The 18993-nt window shown below is 43.6% G+C and overlaps 1 protein-coding gene across 1 annotated transcript in view; it reads left to right on the top strand.

The window, feature by feature from the left end:
• The window catches only part of ASXL2 (additional sex combs like transcriptional regulator 2), a 127454-nt gene that overhangs the window by 106045 nt on the left and 2416 nt on the right, over positions 1–18993 (top strand). The window contains exons 9-15 of the mRNA XM_010002204.1: positions 8–111; positions 5776–5916; positions 7187–7350; positions 11787–11883; positions 14014–14119; positions 15814–16531; positions 18831–18991. Of these exons, the coding sequence (XP_010000506.1) occupies positions 8–111; positions 5776–5916; positions 7187–7350; positions 11787–11883; positions 14014–14119; positions 15814–16531; positions 18831–18991 (1491 nt within the window). The remainder of the gene's footprint in view (positions 1–7; positions 112–5775; positions 5917–7186; positions 7351–11786; positions 11884–14013; positions 14120–15813; positions 16532–18830; positions 18992–18993) is intronic.

Below are 18993 nucleotides of genomic sequence, written 5' to 3'. Positions count from 1 at the left end.
AGCAGAGGCAGCAGCAGCAGCAATGCGGAGCAGGAAGGCCTGTGTCCTCTAACCAGCACGTGCTTCTGAAGGCCGTCAAGGCAGCCAGTGACCCCGCACCCGCTAAACCTGGTACGTGGCAGCAACACTCTGATGGGCTTTTCTACTCTTGTGCCCCTCTAACTTGCCTTTCCTTATTCTTAGGGGATGAGAGAAGAAAGTGCTCTTTCCATATGGCATTATTTTTGTTTCTCAAATAGTCTAGCTTCTATTTGTCTGGCTTTGATTTTACTAGGAGTGCATTCAGTTAAGAATAGATCTTACTGTGCCATTGTCCAGTTTAAAAGCTGCTTTCTGTGACAAATGTTGTCTTCCTATGTAGTTGCCTGTACACTGTGATCAGGTACTTCTCAAGGCTGGGCAAACTGGGAGGTGCTTCTTTTTGTATTTATTTCTTTCCAAAATGGCTTCTCATTCTTTCATATCTTATTCCAAAGATGTGTGTTCTCATCCGAAAGCTCCCCAGGTGGTTTCCAGCATTTACACTGGAAATTAATGAGACCACTGTGCTTCTCTTGTTCATTCAGCAGTGCATTAGCTCCCTTACCAGCAGCAGCATTTCAATAGTTACCAGAAATTCTTGGTAGTTAACTTCTACCTAGTTTTCTATCATTCTTTACAGTGTAACTGATTTCCATCACAAGCTCCTGGTTATGTGATCATGACTCAAATTGTCTTCTTCTAAATGGAAGAAGTGCATAGATCGATTTTCATGTTGTACAAGTAAATGACTGTAGACTAACACTGTCATCATTTTGTCAATCCACAATTTGTCGAGTCATCTGTAACCATTACCAGTAGTGGCTCTGCACCATCCCCCAGACCACTGAACACCCATTTGTTGGTCGGGACTACAGCAGAAATCAGAACAGTGGGTGTATTAAATAAAATCAAACATGTTTGGCCTGGTCACCTCTGTCCAACACAGCTGATGCATTGAGAAGTGTGTAAAAGCAGGGTAATTGTAAGTTGTGCTCTCCCAGAATTAATCATGTAGTGAAAGAGGAGATGTCTTGGTGGGATTTTCTTCAGATTTGGCTGAGCTGGTGGGAATGTAAATGCCTTGTGGAAAACACCACACTGTAAAAAACACTCAGTTTTGTTTCTTCTGAGCCACTCTCCTTCTACCTTTCTTTGATTCCTTCTAATTATGAACAACACTTGTTTATTCCACAACTTCTTGCCCACTCGTGCATGACTCGTGGAGATATTTCTTTCTCAATCTGAAGAGTCCTACTGCATTGTCTCACTGCTCATATATAAAGCTGTATGCTTTGTGCAATAGAGAATGAAATCTGTACACAGTATTCAGGGTGTGAGATGCACCCTGAATTTGTAGAGCATCATTTGGCTAATCTGTATTTTGTTCTTCTTTCCTTAACAGTTGGTAGCATTCAGTTTGTTTTTTTTGACCCTGCCATGAGCAGGCATTTTTCTAGAACTGCTGGGATTCTGAGACTCTTTCCTGAGTTGTCATTTTCTATTTTAGGACCCAACACTATGTATATAAGGTCAGGGAAGTACTTTTTGTACAACACTTAATGTTTTTGTGCAGTGAATTGTGTCTTTTATCACTCAGCCATTCATTAAGTCCTTCTGCAGCTGAAATGGGAAGGAGGAGTGTTGGGACCTAAGAAATAAAGAGAATCTAGGTACGCAGGATCAGTTTATGTGGTAATGGAGCAGGGAGAGGCAGGAGCAGGATCAGCAGAGGAGAAGAGGGCTGATGTTTTGAGGCTAAGGTCTTTTCCAAAAAGCAGTGATCTCCTCTTCTTCACAGACCTACTGCTTCTGATCCTACTTCACCATGTTCTGCAACCCTGTTTAATCTGTGTGTATTTCTGAAGTCCCTGCTCATATACCCATCTGTTACACTAATTATCATGGGTATAATGCTGTGCTGTCTGTCAAATTCAGACACTTCTACAAGATGGAAATTCCCTCCTGCTCAATAATGACTCTCTTTTTCCATCCTTCACCCTTGATTTACTTGACTGGTCCTGATTCATCTCAGAAAGATGATGGTAATGAAAATGTAGCTGTTGAGAAAGGCACAGCAAGAATGCTGACACTGAATTACTTCTGTTGGGTTTTCTCTGGCAGATGGAGTGGCTGAGACTGGCAGTCATGAAGCTTGCCTAAAAAACAGGAGAGAAAGCAATCAGACCACCAAATTACATCTCCAACCCCAAATCCTAAGCTATTTTCAGTCTTCTTAAAAATGACTTTTTGGTAAAGCCTGATAACATGGGTAATACCAAACTGCTAACTCACAGAGTGAAGATATGCCTTCTTTCTGTTTGTAGCATCTACTTTCATTCCCACAAACCCTTCCTCTTCTGAACAGTCAGTCCTTCAGCCACCAAGCCTGTGCTTAGAACATGAAACAACTGCATGTGGAGAGAGAGGATCTGCATCTCTGGTTAATTGATCGCTGCCAAAGCACTGGGCACAGGAACTGGAACTCATTCAATCCATTCTGCTCAATTCCCTGACACAGCTTTGGCTCAGGACAAGCTAGCAGTGTCCTTGGCAATCCTTGGCACAGCTTGGTGTTCAGCACAGGCCAAACATCATTCCCTGCAGGCACTTTGAACATGTCCAGCCCTGCATGGGAGAAGCAGGAAGCATAAGAATGTAGAGATGGCCAGTTTGTGCCTGTTGTTCTTAGGCTGGGGGGAAGGCCCCATGCCACCATTCTGTTCATGGGTGTAGATGGAGCTGGAGAGGATTATAGAACAGCAGTAAGACGGTATTAGCATGAAAAACATTTTGCTCTTGGGTATCACTGGTGTAATTACGTTAATGTTTAACTGAAATTCCCTGGTCATGTGAAGACATTTCATGGAGCCATCAGAAACTAGGCCTAGGAGCACCCTTGAGCGCTCATCTAGTCCAGATCCCTTCCTCAGGGCAGGATCTGTGATGCACTCCTGATGGATTAAAACTGGAGGAGGGGAGATTTGGATTAGGCATTAGGAAGAAATTCTTTAGCACGAGGCTGGTAAAACACTGGAACAGGTTACTCGGGGAAGTTGTGGAAGCCTCATCCCTGGAAGTGTTCAAGGCCAGGTTTGGTGGGGCTCTGAGCAACCTGATCTAGTGGGAGGTGTTCCTGCTCATGGCAGGAGGTGGGACTAGGTGATTTCTAAGGTCCCTTCCAGCTCAAGATATTCTGTGAGTCTGTGATTCAGTCTGTTCTGAGAGATGCCATTGATGCAAAGACCAAAAACTCCCAGCAAGTCCTGCTCTTCCTGTTTTGTTACCTTTATCCTTAAAATGTGTTTCTTAGCCTCCAATCAGAACCTTTTCTTGCTTCCTTGGGTTTAAATCCAAGGTTTCCTGTGCTGTCCATCATGGACAAACAGGTTATTTGATTTTTTTTCTCCTACTGCTTTTCACACACTTGGAGATGTTTGCTCATCTAATGCTGATCTTCTTTAGTATAAAATTCTTTCTGTGTTCTAGTGTGTTTGTTTAATTTCCGTTTCCAAATAGCTCTTAACAAATCCAAACCAAAACTAGACCAATCTGTCCTGGCTTGCTGGTTACATACTGCTGGAATGTTTCTTGTAACATCTGTTCAGACATAGGCCAGGGTGTGGCTATGCAAGGTATATCCAACTGAAAGGAACAGCCATTTTGAGCAGCTGTACCTCATGCATCATTTAATGGCAGAGTAAGTGTTTAACAGCTGATGTGGTTGCCTGTTGTTTCCAAGCAGCTTTGTAGTTCAGAGCCTTTCAAAAAGATTAAGGGGAAAAACGTTAATATCATCTTGCTTGTTTGAAATACAGTCCTGAGCTGTGCTTGTGCCCTTTACACCTCGGCTGGTGTGGCAGGAGAAGGAGGCCAAAATTAATCCAGGAGAAAATTACACATTTCCCCTGGCAGGATTAAGAAAATGCAGTGCTGAGTGTATGAAGTCTTAAGCACAGAATGATAGTTGAAAAGCCTTTTGCAATTTCTCTGCTAGCTGGGATTAAACCTGAATGGTTCATTAGCACAACAGGGAGATATTCCTGGAGGACCCCATCTCCTGACCTCCCTGTCCCAGGAGGAACTGCAGCTTCCCTTAGGGAAGCAGGAACAGGAGAAACCCAACAGGGACTGAAACAGGTAGGATGTACTCCAGGCAGAGTATGGCGTGACTCCCGAGGCCTGGCCACCTCACCTGCTGCATACCCCTCTGGTTATCTCCTATCCAGACCCTAATGTCCCAGCTCACACACAGTGTTGTGGGCCATAATGTCACGTGCTTTCCTGAAGTCAAGGTAAAGGGCATCCACCTTGCTTCCCTCATCCACAGCTCCAGTGATTAGGTCACAGAAGGCAGTCAGGCTGGTCAGGCATGACTTACCCATGGTAAATCCTTGCCGACTGCTTCCAGTCATCATTATCTCCCTTGTGTGCTCAGAAATGTGCCTGCCTTAAAGATTGTGAGGGACAGAAGGAAATTAAGGTTTGAGTTCTTTTCACATGTGGTCTCAGGAAAGCTGCCTTCTTCAGCTTTTGTTCTGGCCTTATTCAACCTATTTAGGGTAGGAACAGGGTGCTTATGCAGTCCCCAGTTAGACTCAACATTGATTCCTGTAAAAGCCTTTGAGTGTTACTGTGGTGTGAGTGGTGGTTGTGTGTTTTTCATCAGCATCCACAGAGTCCTTTTTTCCCCTCCTGTCCACGTGATAGTACACAGGAATAGCTCACAGCTGGGACAGTGGGGAATATATTGAGTTGGGGAAGTAAATGAAGCACACAAGTGGAGAGAGAACAGTGTTCTTATAGAAAGCAACATGCTGATGCCACAATTTCAGGGATGTATTTAGTGAAAACTGGAACAGCTAGTGTAAGGAAGAGAAGGAAAGGGAAAGGAACCAGGCAGATGGGGAACAAAACTGGCACAGACTGCATGAAGGCATCGATTAGTGCAAGTCATTAATCAGAGCCAGCTTGGTTTAGCTTGTGACTTAATCATGCATATTGTGGAGTTTCTCTGTCGAGGTATGGGACTTGTATACCTTTCCATACTTGAGTGAGTACCTTTTGTTACTCATTAACCTAAAGAAAGCAGAGGCAAGATCAGCTCATGTTCTTAATTCATCTCACTTAAGAGGAGGGAAGGGGGGGCAGGGACAATCTAGTGAAGAAGCTCTTCCCACTGGCAGAAAACATGTTGCTGTACAAAAGAGAATGTGGGTGGCAATGGTTTGTAAGGAAAATCGTGGTGGTGAAATCTGTCTGGTTTGGTGAAGTAGTGATTTTGGAGGAGGACATGAAAATATCTCTGGAGTATTTGAAAGAGGAGGAGGAGTTACTGAGGGTGGTCTAAGGGAACAAAAACTACAATACTAGGTAAAAATCTGGGAAGTATGCATAAGGTATGAAGACATTTTTTCCTGTCAGTGAAGTCTGACAGAAACTAAACCTGCCTCTTTAAGGAAGTTTTAACAAGAATGTGATTGGGTTGAATATAGACAGGAAATAAGATGGGACTAAGTGGGAAATAGACCATACATGGAATGGCTGGTGATCCCTTTATTTTGTCTGATAGCAGCAAAGGGGTCTTCCACTTTCAGCCTGTTGGGAAGTAAGTGCTGCAAGAATAAACGAATATAAGTCTCCTAGAAATGCTTGTCCCAGAGCTGCTAGGATTAGGGTATGCAATCTTTATTTCAGTCCAAACAGATGTCTCATGTAATATTTCTTTGTGTTTAAATGTTTCAATTTCCTGTGCAGCTTGGGAAGGAAAGCAGTCAGATGGACAGTCAAGCAGCCCTCAGAACTCCACCTCCAGTTCCTCTCCCTCTGTTAAGCTTGAGAACTCCTTGCCAGGGTTGGGGAAGAAACCGTTCCAGAGATCTGACAGGCTCCATGCAAGTAAGATATTTCTTTTTCTCCTTACAGAGATTTGGTTGTTCTGATGACAGAACAAAAGACAGAAATAGCAAAATTGAGTAAAATATGTAATTAATTCTGTTGCTAAAGTGACTTCTGGACAGCTCTGGAAGGCACTGCTAGTATGCTGCGTGAATTAGGATAAATAATTCAAACCTTACTTATGCAAATAAGCCCTTTCTCATTTCATATCATCCAGGGTTTCTACCTGTGAATTTGCAGCTTGTTGTTTGAGAAGCAAAAAAGGACTTGCATTACTTAGCAGGCTTTTTAATGATCTTATGACATTTTGATAACATTAAAAAGATATTCCTTCTCAGATCTTGACACTTCAGACCCCACTGTTATTTGGCTTCCTTTCCATTCACTGAGATTAGGTCTTATTCAGCCTTTCTGACATTTTGTGATTTCTTTTACATATACCAATGATGGAATTAACCTTGATGAACCTAAGGATACACTGAGGTCTCTATCTGTGCTAATCATCCTAGGTTTCCTTTATCAGTGATTAAAATAGGCACTTTTCAGGGCATATTTAATTTGTCTTGTTATTAGGAACTTCTGCAACTGCAATTATAAACCTGCAGAGCCATATTCTGAATTACTTGTAATAGAGCAAACTTCCCCTAATGGAACAAGCCTCTATGGCTCCAAAGGAAACAAGAGTACACAGTACAAATACTTTCTTCATTAATCTCTGAATTACAACACATACATGAAGCTGGCTGTGGCATAAGGGTTGATGCTGGACTTGCTGGCTTTCAAACCCAGAAAGGCAATAGTTACTCCTTTTCACTGTTGTGTGTGGTGTTGTGGTTTCTGTGCAAGCACAATGAACTGATGAATTTCTCTGGAATGCTTTTGCTGAGAGCAAAGTAGGGAAGACCAAGAAGAAATCCCAAGGAACAAACTGACCTTAACTACAGGCTCTAAAATAGAAAATCGATGTGGCTAAAAGCAGTTCTAGAAGCCCTCCTGAAAAAGAGTCCTTGCCAGTCCCCAGATAGCCAGGATTCCTGCAGAAGTTAGGTGAACTGATGCAGGCTACAATATATTAGAAATGGAAATTTCCTGTGCTGGAAAGGACCTCCCACATGTTTTTTTAACTGTATGTGCAAAGGCAAAATGTATCTTTCAAGTCAAGGTTTGAAATGGATTACCAAGATGACATCTCAGGTACAGTGAGCTCCAAAAGGAGCCTTTAATCCTCCCATGGGTAAGATACTATTTATGTCTTTGTGGATCCTTGCAGGACAGCTGAAGAGAACGAAGTGTGCTGAAATTGATGTGGAAACTCCCGACTCCATCCTGGTGAACACGAACCTGCGGGCACTGATCAACAAGCACACATTCTCTGTTCTGCCCACAGAGTGTCAGCAGCGCTTGCTGCTGCTGCTGCCCGAGGTGGACAGGCAGGTAGGTCCTGGTTTCTGTGGTGAGGTAAAGAGGGGCTCTTAGGGAGCATCTCCAGAAGTAATTCAGAATAGACATCCAAATACTGTGTTTATGTCTAACAGGATAGACTTTTTCTTCTATGCACAGTGTAAAAGAGGTTGGAAAATTTTTCAATTATTGGTTTGGGTATTTGTTGCTACCAGAAAGAAGGAATTCAGGGTTGATAAACCAGTGGCTTAATTCTGTTTAATCAGCTCTGTATTCCCAGCTGGAGCCAAAGCAGTGTTTGTTACATTGGAATTGAAGAGGGCTTGGAGCAATGGGAGTGCAGCAGTTCCAGCATTTTCCTCTCTCCTGCCCTCTAACAAACTCTTCAGTTCAGAATTAACCCTGCAGCCTTTAAGCCTCGTGCCTTCCCACAGAGCAGCTAAGCAGATGCAGCTATTTAATTTCACAATTCTAATTTCTTATTACCTTGTGTTACTGTTTCAAATTGTTAATTTGGTAAAGTGGAAAGAGAATGAGTTTTTATTGCCAAGTTCACGCTGTCCAGACTGCAGAGGAGACTTGACCTGCACGAATAACTTGTGTCCTGACCTGAAACACTCAGTAGTCTAAAAGCAGTGAGGAGGCAGTGTGAGTCACCTTGAAGGCAGTTTACTTTTGTGGATTATTGAAGTGCTGTTTGTGTGTGAAGAGAGGGATGTGACAAAGCAGAGAACTACTCAGGGGGGAGGAATGGATTCATTTGCTGTGGGAGTGGCACAGAAGAAACAGTGAAGGTTTCACTGAGCTCTTCACTAACCGGTTGGTATGTGATAACTGAAGCAGTTAACAGTGACAAGGGGGTAAGAACTCAGCTTTTGCTATATCCTTCAGAAGGATTCTGTGATTCTGTGGAGGTGGCTGAATCACCATCCCTGAAGGTGTTTGAGACATACAGATGTGGTGTTCAGGAACATGGTTTAAGCACTGGTCTTGGTAGAGTTAGGTTAATGGTTGGTAGAGTTAGGTTATAGTTAGTCTCAATGATGTTAAAGGTCTTTTCCAACCAGAACGATTCTGTGATTGAGATAACAGCTGAGAGAATCTTTTGATAAGACAGTTACTTTCAACTCAGCTAGATGGGATGAATTTCAGGGTTACATAAAAAACTACCTGAAGCAATCTAACAATACAGCAATTTCCTTCAGGAGCTTGTGGAGGGCAGGGATGATTCCAAAAGACAAGAGAAGAACAAATGTTGCACTTACATATAAAAGGAGGAAAAAACAAGGAGTTGAGGAAGTGAAGTTCAATCTGTTTATGCTCAACACCAGAAAAGTAGCTAGAACAAGGATGCTTCCATCCTTTTACCTTCTTCCCATGTTATGTTTGTCTCCATCTTTCCTACCCCGACTGCCTGGGAGCTTCAGGCACAGCAGGATTCTGCACTATGTTGCACTTCAGTTGTAGAGGCATTAATTCAGATACCTTAACATATGTGCCTAGAGCCATTTTAAATGTTCTTTAGATATCAAAGCTGGCTTCAAGATGGCACTTCAGATGGAAAACTTCTGTATATCCTGTGTCATATCAGCATGTCCCTTGCTGAGACTTTTCCATGTGCTCATGGAAAAGTTCAGGTAAGAACTAGACACCTGTGTTCACACACCACAGTCACCTCCCAGCAGGCCACGTCTCAGCTACTCTGGGCTGCTTCTGCAAATTCAGTTGTGGCCAAATGTAGGTGCCTGCTTCAGGATGAGGTGAACCAAGTCCCCACCTCCATATGCTCTATTGACTCAGTTGCTGCAGACTTTGAAAGGAGACCAGCTTAGGCACAGCCATCCATGTTCAGTGAAGTTACAGCCCTCTGCCCAGCTCTGCTGCTCTTTTGGCTCTCACATCATGTTAATGCGCGTGGATCTGGCAGCAGGACTGTGCTCTGCTTTACAGAGGATGCCTTGCTGAAGAGGTAGTGCTCATTTGTAGTTAGGAGGAGTTCTAACATTTTGTGTTGTCTCATAAATTCTGTTCTTCAATCGGCACTCACCAGGGACTTGTTAGTCCAAGGCTGATCCAATAAATATTTGAAGGAATTGTTTTATAAGTCCTGTGGCCTTTGTAAAAATTAGGTATGTGTCAAAATATGACGTGATGGAGTTTGCAGCTGGAGTTTACTGGCAAGAACCTGACAGCAGATGGCAAGACATTTCTGTCCTGACTTTTAATTGTCCCTAGATTGAATTGGAATTTGACTGAGAACAAATTTTGACCAAGCAAATAATATTGCTTGGCTCCAGAGAGGACAAATTTTGCATTTTACATTTTGCTGTAGTAAATCTTCTAGAGCAGCCCACCACATTAAGTGGTGATGCGTGCTTTAAAAAATGTTAGGCTGTGCTTTAGTAAACAGGAGAAGAGGTGAAGGCGTTGGACATGCCAGTTGTGAAAGATCATTTATCTGTTGTGTTTGGCTTGGCCATGACTCAGTCTGAGCTGTCACAGCTTCTCTGCTGTAGGAGCAGGTGCTGGGAGGCGTGACCATTGGCCCTGCAGTGGGTGTTTGTCCCCCAGCACAAGGAACAGGCAACACCATGTGTGCAGTTGAGGGCAGTCGCAAATTCTGCTCCCTGTGGTCGATCAATAGAGAACTGGAAATTAATCTCTGCTTTTGTAAATCCCTATAATGGCTTCTTCTAATTTAAAAAGCTCTTAACTAAACCTTACCTAAAAAAAGATTCTGTTAAGTCACCTCCATAATTTTCATTACCTCCATGAGAAATGCTGCCTCAGGAAAAACAATGTTTCCCTTCATCAAATCCCACACCCCTGAACATTTGCTGCGCAGATCTCCCAGTGTAATCAGGTGTATCCTGCATTTGAACAGTTGGATTTTACTTGTTTCTTCTGATTTATTATTTATGCAAGAAGTGGAGGCAGATCAGGTTTTGCCCACTGCAAGTGTTTGTGTTAATGATACATGTATTTTTGTATTTCTGGTAGAGAAATTCCTTGTTTCCTTCCGTGGGATAAAGAGCAGAAGAAAACCTCATCTGTTTTATTACCCTGGTTATAATTTCCTGCCATCCTATGTTGAAGTCTTAGCCTCATCTGCTTTCTTGTTTATGTCCTACTTAGTAGCTCAACTGCCCTATTTAGTTAACCATTTTTTGAAGATGGAATGCGTTTCCAGCTTAATTTGTCCCTGTTTTTCCTGAAGCATCCATGGTCATGATTATATAAATTTCAAAATTACTTATATGTAATACCTTTTATGTCCTTGCTTTTCCTTCATGCACTTCTTTTATGTTGCCCTGAAGGCAGCAGAGCTGTTGCTTTGGACAGTAGTTCAGGTGATTCTGTGGATTCATTTTGCAGAGGAAGAAGGAGCATCTGAAGAAGCTTTTCCAAGGCTGTGCTGTTCTTTTTCCTTGTGCTTCTCCTTGCCAGCTGTATAGTCTCCTGCTGATGTATGTTTGTGCAGCAGCAGCAGGACTATAGAGAATTGGGCTAAATCTCTAAAAAATGTACCACGGCCTCCTGGATGGCAGACTTGGCTAATCATAGCTTGAAAAATCACAGACTCGTTCTGGTTGGAAAAGACCTTTAAAATCATCAAGTCCAACCATAACTTAACTCTACCAAGTCCGGTGCCAAACCATATTCCTAAGTGTTACATCTAAAGGTCTTTTAAACACCTCCAGGAATGGTGATTCAGCCACCTCCCTGGGCAGCTAGTATTGCTGGAGCAGAAATGCAGAACCTCCAGCCCTTGGACAAGTTGGCATCTCAGACTTCCGTTTAGTTTTTGTTTTTTTAATCCGTGAGATGCAGGTTGCTGGAAGTATTTGAAAGGGCTGTCTGGCTTTTGTCTTGGATAAGGCTTGGCACACCTGCCTGGACCTGTTCTGGCAGGCAGTGGGGTGCAGCAGGAGCAAACCCAAAAGCAGAGCTGCCAGTGCAGGGGGCCCAGAGGATTTACATTCCGCAGCAGCTGCGAAGCACCTGCTGGAGCCACCCCCAGCCCACCCTCCAGCCACCTCACCCCGCTGCCAGATGAGCCCCCTGCAGGGCTGGGCTGTTGGCCCTGCGGTTGGGAGAGTCACTCCAAAAGCGCTCTGCTGATCCCACCCAAAGCACAAATGCAGATGCACCCCAGTCCCACAGTGGAGTTACTTCAGGCAGCTTTGGAGCTATAAATGCCGAACAGGATCGTGCTATTAAAAATCTGCCTTTCCAGCCTGCACCCCCTGCTCGGGCTGCGCCGGGCCGGGCTGTGTGCCGGTGGGGGGAGCAGGCAGTGCAGGGCCAGGCAGAAGCTGCTGTTTCTTCTCTTCAGTGAGTTGAGGGAAGATTCCAGTGGGATTTGTGGCAATGTTGAGCCTCTTGCTCTATTTTCAGACTCCACGTGACAACATGTGACAGTTGCCTTTCCAGCTTGTTAATGCTGTTTTCTTTGTCGTGTGTTGCAGGTTGGGGCAGATGGTTTGATGAAGCTGAGTGGTTCTGCACTCAACAACGAGTTCTTCACTTCAGCTGCCCAAGGCTGGAAGGAGAGGTTGTCAGAAGGTAAAACTTACCCAGACAACAAAGGAAAACAACTAGAAGGTTTTCAGCTAGCGAATGATTTGGGGAATGTGTAAAAGATAGTTCATGGAGAAGTTGAAGCACAGGAGTGACTTACTAGGTGAAGCCAGCTGTAGTCATACAACCCATGAGAGCAAATGCAAGCCTGGAACTATGTAAACTCAAGGTCATCGAAGGGCCTGCAATAGGGAGTTCTCTTTGGAACGTAATGTGTGGGAAAACAAGCAAGTTTCTGGAAGAGATGAGAAAAGAAGGAAAAATGTGTTAAAAATCTTGGTGTAATGACAGTAGAGCTGAGTTACTCTCAAGTGTGGTTGCTAAATATAGACCACTGCTGAGTTCAGAAGAGAAGGTAAATCATATTCCCAGAACAATTCATCTAGCCACAGTTAGTCTGGTCAGTCCTTTGAGCCATATTTTTTTATATAATGTGAAGACATTTCCTAATCCACTGGACTCCTACACCTTCAATGATCATTTGCATCTTGAACTTAGAGGTGCTTAAATCCATCAAAGTACATCATGAGTGGTCACTCATAGAGGGCAGGGACCATTTCCTCTACAGAACTCAGCCATGTGTGACTCACTTGAAGAAGTAGGGAATATAATTTACTTATGCCCAGATGACTGACTCTAAAGAGGCTTTTCCATACAAAATGGATCCAATTCTGTATGAATATACACACTATATATAACATGCTGTTTGGGGTCACTTGCAGTATTATTTAACATATGCAGGACCAGCCAACCTTATGTTGAGAGAATGCAGGGCTGGTCAGCCTCAGTCAGCCTTCATCACTGGGAAAGTCATGGAGCCAGCTTTCACAGAATCATAGAATGGTTTGGGTTGGAAGGGATCTCAAAGATCATCTAGATCGAACCCCCCCTGCTTTCTTGGAGCACATCTCTGGGATGTGAAGGTGAAGTTGATTGGAAGCCATCAGTGTGGTTTTACCAGGGGTACATCCTGCCTAAACAACCTGACAGTGTTAAAAATTGCTAATTCTTGCACAAGGAGAGAACAGTGGGTGTCGTTTACCTCAGCCCAAGAAAGTTTTTGATAACTTTTTCTATATCAGCTGTCTCCCACAATTCTCTTGTGTCTGTGCTGGGACATTAGGATCTAGATGAGTGGAAAATCGGATGGATGAATAGCTGTTAGAGAGTCAAGCTTGGAGTCACAATTCATGCCTGGAGACTGGTGACAAGTGGAGACCTGTCCAGGCACATGTCCTGTTTACCATCTTTATCAGTGACCCTCAAAATTGCCAGAAATGTTTTCTGTCATTTGTACTGGGAAAGAAGTCTTTTGTGTTCCTGCATTTCACTACAGCTGTCCAAGACTGTCACTTTGAGGTGCCATATTGCATTGCCATCTGCATAGGCAATAAGAGAATGATAGAAACATCTGTTGGAAAAGACCTTTAGGAGGATCTTCAAGTCCAACCATTAAGCCAGCACTGCCAAGGGCATCACTAAACCATGTCCCTCAGCACCACAGCTACACAGCTTTGAAATCCCTCCAGGGATGGGGACTCCACCACTGCCCTGGGCAGCCTGGGCCAGGGCCTGACAACCCTTTCCAGAAAGAAATTGTTCCCAATATCCAATCTAAACCTCCTCTGGCACAACTTGAGGCCCTTCACTCTTGTCCTATTGCTTGTTCCTCGGGAGAAGAGACCAACACCAACAAAGATGGCAAACTGCTGAAATCACAGGGAGCATGGCCAATATCTTCACTTCCCTCAGATTCCTGCAGTTAGGCAGCACCTTCAGACATACAGTATATATTTGGGTACAGATTTTGATTTATTCAGTAAGCACAACTTCATATACAGCATCTATGATTCTATTGGCAGCCAGAGTGGAGGCTGACAGAGAAGGGAGCAGTGACTGTGAGGGTGTTGCCCATCCATTTCAAGGAGGCAGCAGAGAAACACTACAGCTCAAAAGAAACGCTGAAATACCTCAGACAGGGCCACAGTGCCACAAGCAGTGAAGGTGACTCTCACTTGAAAGCCTGAAGTCTCCTGTGGTTACCCTAACTCATTTTATCCACATTTTACATTTATTTGGGTTTTTTTTTAAGATGGCCTTTATTGCCTTTTGCAGGTGAGTTTACACCAGAAATGCAGCTAAGAATACGGCAAGAAATAGAAAAGGAAAAGAAGGTGGAGCTGTGGAAGGAACATTTTTTTGAGAGCTACTATGGTCAGAGGTAAGACATTCAGCTTTCTTTCTCACTCCTGCGTTGCCTGTCCAATCGTACCTGTTGCTGTGTTTGTAGCTGTCCATCAATAAACATTACTTTTCATTAGTCCGAAAACCTGAGGAAGGTCTCTAGCTTCACCAAGTTGCCCCAGGACTGAAAATGCTTGAGTCATCCAAGTCAGAAGCTATGTGTTTGCTGTCACTATTTTAGTGCCTTAACCTTTAGTGCTGTTTTCCTCAGGGAGGATGTCCTTTAGACTTTACATTTTCCACTCCTTACCATGATACTTTGAGCTGCTCCTCTCAGGGTTCCTCCAGTGTCAGGACTGTGGAGATCCACAGGTATGTGGTGGTTGAGCACACTCTACCTCACAGTAAGTCACATGTCACGTAAAATCCTGTGTATTTCCCCACCACTTCAATCAGACACGTGGGTGGTTAATCTCCCAAGTCTGCAAGTCTTTTATTCTGTTTCTTTTTTGCTTCAAGATTCTCCCATCCTTTTGGGCTATGGGAGGATTTCAGGTTTCTGTGCAGATAACTAAAAAAACTTGAAAATTAACAGATGTATATAACTAATAAGGAATTTCTTGTCCTGCATCTTGAGAGTTGTTTTTTATGCTTGTCCTTGCACTGTCAGGAAGTTTCCTTCCCATTCATCTAGGATGTTTTAACCCTCTAGAACATTTGGATTACTGCAAACCCTATTTTTATTTTTCCGTGGTCTGATAGTCTGGGCTCTCATGGGTGAGAAGGAGGCTGGTGTGTGTGCCTGTGCATCAGGCAGGCTGTGGTGCTGAGTAAAGGAACACACCAGCTGTAGCAATAAGTCATTTGGTGGCATTAGCAGAAAGTTTCACTCAGGTAACTTACGCAGTTCTCTTGGTGTTGAAAACCAGGATGTAATCACAAATGGAGCTCTGTGCTGGAAGATAAAAGGTGACAGCCATATTGAAGTTTCAGGGGACAGCAGAACAGCGTGGAGGTGACATGCACAATGGCAGGACTTCAGTTCTTTCTAGCTCCCAAGAGCTTGTCAGGTGGAAGAAACCCAAATTTTATATTTTAGGAAGAGTGGATGAAGTTAATCTCAAATCAGATGTCAGTCTGGGAATAGGATTCCCAGCTTGTTAATTTCTTTCTCAAATAATGATGGATGAATAATGCAGGCAAATACTCCCAGCTTTTGTGTTGATGGAGAAAGGCAGCACTATCAGTTCCAAGCTAAGGGTACATCAGCAGTTCTGGCCCTAGCCATGTTCCTCTGGAAAAAAATGATGGGACACTGATCAGTGTCCCTTTCCACAAATGTCACCATATGAGCTGAAGTCAGATGCAAACTGTGTGGGGTTGTTTTGTGTGCTACAGGGATATGTCTGTGGTGGCGAATGAAGGGAATATTTACTGTTGGCCAAATTAATTTGATTTGCAGGCTAGAAAATTGGTATCTGGGTAGAGGATGAGATCTAACCTGTGTTCTACATGTTTCATGTAGTTGGTTGTAAACTTTGCTATTAATTTTTGTTTCATGTGGAAGTACTGACAGTATGGAAGGTTTTTTCAAAGATCATGGCATAGAATTAGGGGTGTGAGACATTTATTTAGGGCGTGGTATGTAGAGAATCCTCTCTCAGTTTTTCTAAGGATACTGTGCTCTTTGCAAGAGTGTTTTACAAAATAAACTTCTGGTTTTATTGACAGTTCTGGACTAAGTCCTGAGGAGTCCAAGAGGCTGACAGCAAACATCAGCCCTAGTGAGACAGAGAATGAAAATCCAGCAGCTGAACAGCCAAAATGCACGCCAGCCTCTCTGGGACCACTCAAAGAGGAGGTTACTTCTCCACCAGAGTCTCAAGCACAAGCAGTCCAGGAAGCACCAGCAGTGAAAAAAGGAGAAGAGCAAAGAAGAGAGGACATGCAGCCAAAACCAGGCAAACCTGCAGAGGCCTTGGTTTCCCCGGCTGGGGGTGCAGTGAAACCTGGCAAACGCTCCCTCCTGGTAACAGAGGGAGTCCAAGGAGAATCCATTCAAGAGAAACCACAAACTGCAGCTAGTCAAAAGCCAGAAGAAGAGAGAAAGCATGTTGCATCAAAGGCTGTGCCAGTGAAAGAGACTGGCAGTACCTCAGTTTTGGCCCTGAGTAAACCAAAGAGCCCTGAAGCAGGTGAAGTAGTAGCAAGCATGAGAAATCCATTGATGACTCCAGAAACACCAGAAAAGAAATCCCCTGTAAATGAAGAAATGGAAGTCAGCGTTGAAGCCCAGAAGAGGAAGTCAGAGAGTGGCGAAGAAGCTCTGAGCACTCCTGAGAAGAAGCCACGCATCATGGAGAACTGCCAGCACCACCAGGCATTTCGGAGCCAGCCACAGTCCTTTCCTGCAGCGGAGCCCCCAGTGCCACGGGTACCCCCCCTCAAGGTAAGGAGAGATGGAAACAGATGCCCACTGTGGCCTCACCTGGGTCAGTTGAGCTCTCACAGAAATGTTGTGTCAGTTCTAGTTATGCATGTAAATTATGGCTAATCAAGGTCAGTTAAGTATCTCTCATACACATGCATCTGTTAAAAGATCTCACAGGCAGAAGCTCAGACAAGGATGCAAAAGCCCAAGACAGAGTGTAATGGGGAGGAACTACAGGGCAGGGGGCCTAGAATAACAAAGTACGTTGTAGCCCAGGAGTGCACAGAACTCTGCAGATGTGTGAGAGTCCCCAGCTGCACAGCTACAGCTCCAGAAAGAATCCCACCAGCAGCTGCCTCTGTTATACGATGTCCAGAAACTAAAGTATTTTTCTGTGTTTTAAAAAAAGACCATCTAGAAATAATGCCATTATAATTTATACCAGCTGAATGCAGTCTAGTGCCAGACTTGGTAGTAGGAACAGTCTATTTTATGGAACATCTCAATTCCAAAAGCCCTCTAGCAGCGGAGTCTTTGCAAGAACCTACACAGGAAACAGGCAACAAATCACCACTAGGATAAGGCAGATGGAAAGGGAGCAGGAAATAAAATGTTCCAGACTTTGGCCTGGACAATGCTGTGCTCTTGCGTTTGAGATCCAGGTCATAGGAACACACAGTTACACCTAAACTGCCAGGAAATGCCCCACTGGTAAGTAATAAACACACAATTCAGACATTTGATAATCATTCAGAAAATTATTACCGGATCACATGGGTACAGGTAACGCTGATTCTTCTTCAGTGATGTCCTACTCGACACGAGATAGTAAAGGGATGAGCCAGCACAGAAAAATTGTTTACAGTCATTATGTGACTGTATGAATAGAAAAGTTTTGTTTCTGTAAAACAGGGCCTGTGCTTTTCCTACATGAATTTGCTTTGGTTAAAATTCAACTCCCTGCTGTGGGGCCTCAGGCAGAAATTGTAAATGGAAAACTGCTTAATTACTGCATTTTTGTATGTCCTGAGAATTCTTCTCTCCTATTAAGATTCTTTTATAACAGGAAGTATACAAACAGAAAAAAATTCAAATGGTTCATTGTTCTATGTTAATAAGTATGGCAGAAAGGCAGGAAAGCAGTAATAGGATTTGTTTGTGACAGAAAATTGGGGAAAACTATCAATAAAGGTGATTTGGAATGCCATGCAGGAAGAATGATTGACCTTCCAGTGTAATAAACTTGAGATTTAATAATAGAACACATTAAAGGGCAATTGAAAATATTTTCCTCCGTGAGGTAAAAGACATGTCATTCCTCAAAAAAGAAAGAAGCAGCGAAGTGGTTAATCAGAAGCTGAGTTGGGAGGCCAGGAGGTCCTGCAGGGACATGAAACCACATGTAACCTCAAATACACCTACCTAAATCTTTGCACTGGAGACAGAGGAGTACTGACATCAGTGCACTGTTCCATCACTTAGGTGCTCAAAAGAACAAACTTGGGGAAAGTAAACTGGAATGATGAGGGGAGTGGAGAACCTGTTCTAGAAGAAAGGACTATTGGTGTTCTATCTACAGATACACAGCAGAGAGATGATAATTGCTTTGTAAATGACACGGAGGAGACAAGTGTAAATACGCAGGGGTAGAGGAGCAATGCAGAATCAGGCAGAATGTTGACCCAAACCTTTAAAAGTACATAAATTACATATGAATAAAGTGCGAAATGTAGAATAAGAGGTGATATGTGTTCGGTTCTGGAAGAACCTTACTGTTTTTTCTGAGGGAGCTTGATAGGATTTTGAGTAATGGTGTACAGTGAACTAGCCTGCAACAGCAAGGGATGCACTTTATCTGGGCTACTAAGGTTGTAACAGGCTTAAAACAGGTGAGACAGACATTAAAAGATCATACATGTCTTTTGTTATTTATCTCAAGTGAGGGAGATAAGGGATTTCATAGCATTATGGAATCATTCTGGTTGGAAAAGACCTTTCAGATACTTAAGTCCAACCGTTACCCCAGCACTGCCAAGGCCACCACCAAACCATGTCCCTCAGCACCACAGCTACACAGCTTTGAAATCCCTCCAGGGATGGGGACTCCACCACTGCCCTGGGCAGCCTGGGCCAGGGCCTGACAATCCTGTCTAGGAAGAAATTGTTCCCAATATCCAGTCTAAAATCTGTTTCTCCAAATTGATTTCTCCAAAACTACAACTATTTCTCTAAGATTAGAACTCTAAACCCTTAAGCTCTTAAATGTGTGGATTGAATGTTTCCTGTGTCTCAGTTGTGCTTTTCTCCTCTTTTTCAGATTCCTGTTTCCAGAATCTCCCCAATGCCATTTCCTGCGGGCCAGGTCTCTCCCAGGGCACGTTTCCCAATCTCACTTACCAGTTCAGGAAGAACAGGGGCCAGAACTTTGGCAGACATCAAGGCAAGAGCCCAGCAAGCCAAGGCTCAGAGGGCAGCAGCCG

This window comes from Chaetura pelagica, unplaced genomic scaffold, assembly GCF_000747805.2.
Source record: "Chaetura pelagica isolate M959 unplaced genomic scaffold, ChaPel_1.0 scaffold107, whole genome shotgun sequence".
NCBI lineage: Eukaryota > Metazoa > Chordata > Aves > Apodiformes > Apodidae > Chaetura > Chaetura pelagica.
This window is presented reverse-complemented; position numbering and strand designations above follow the sequence as displayed.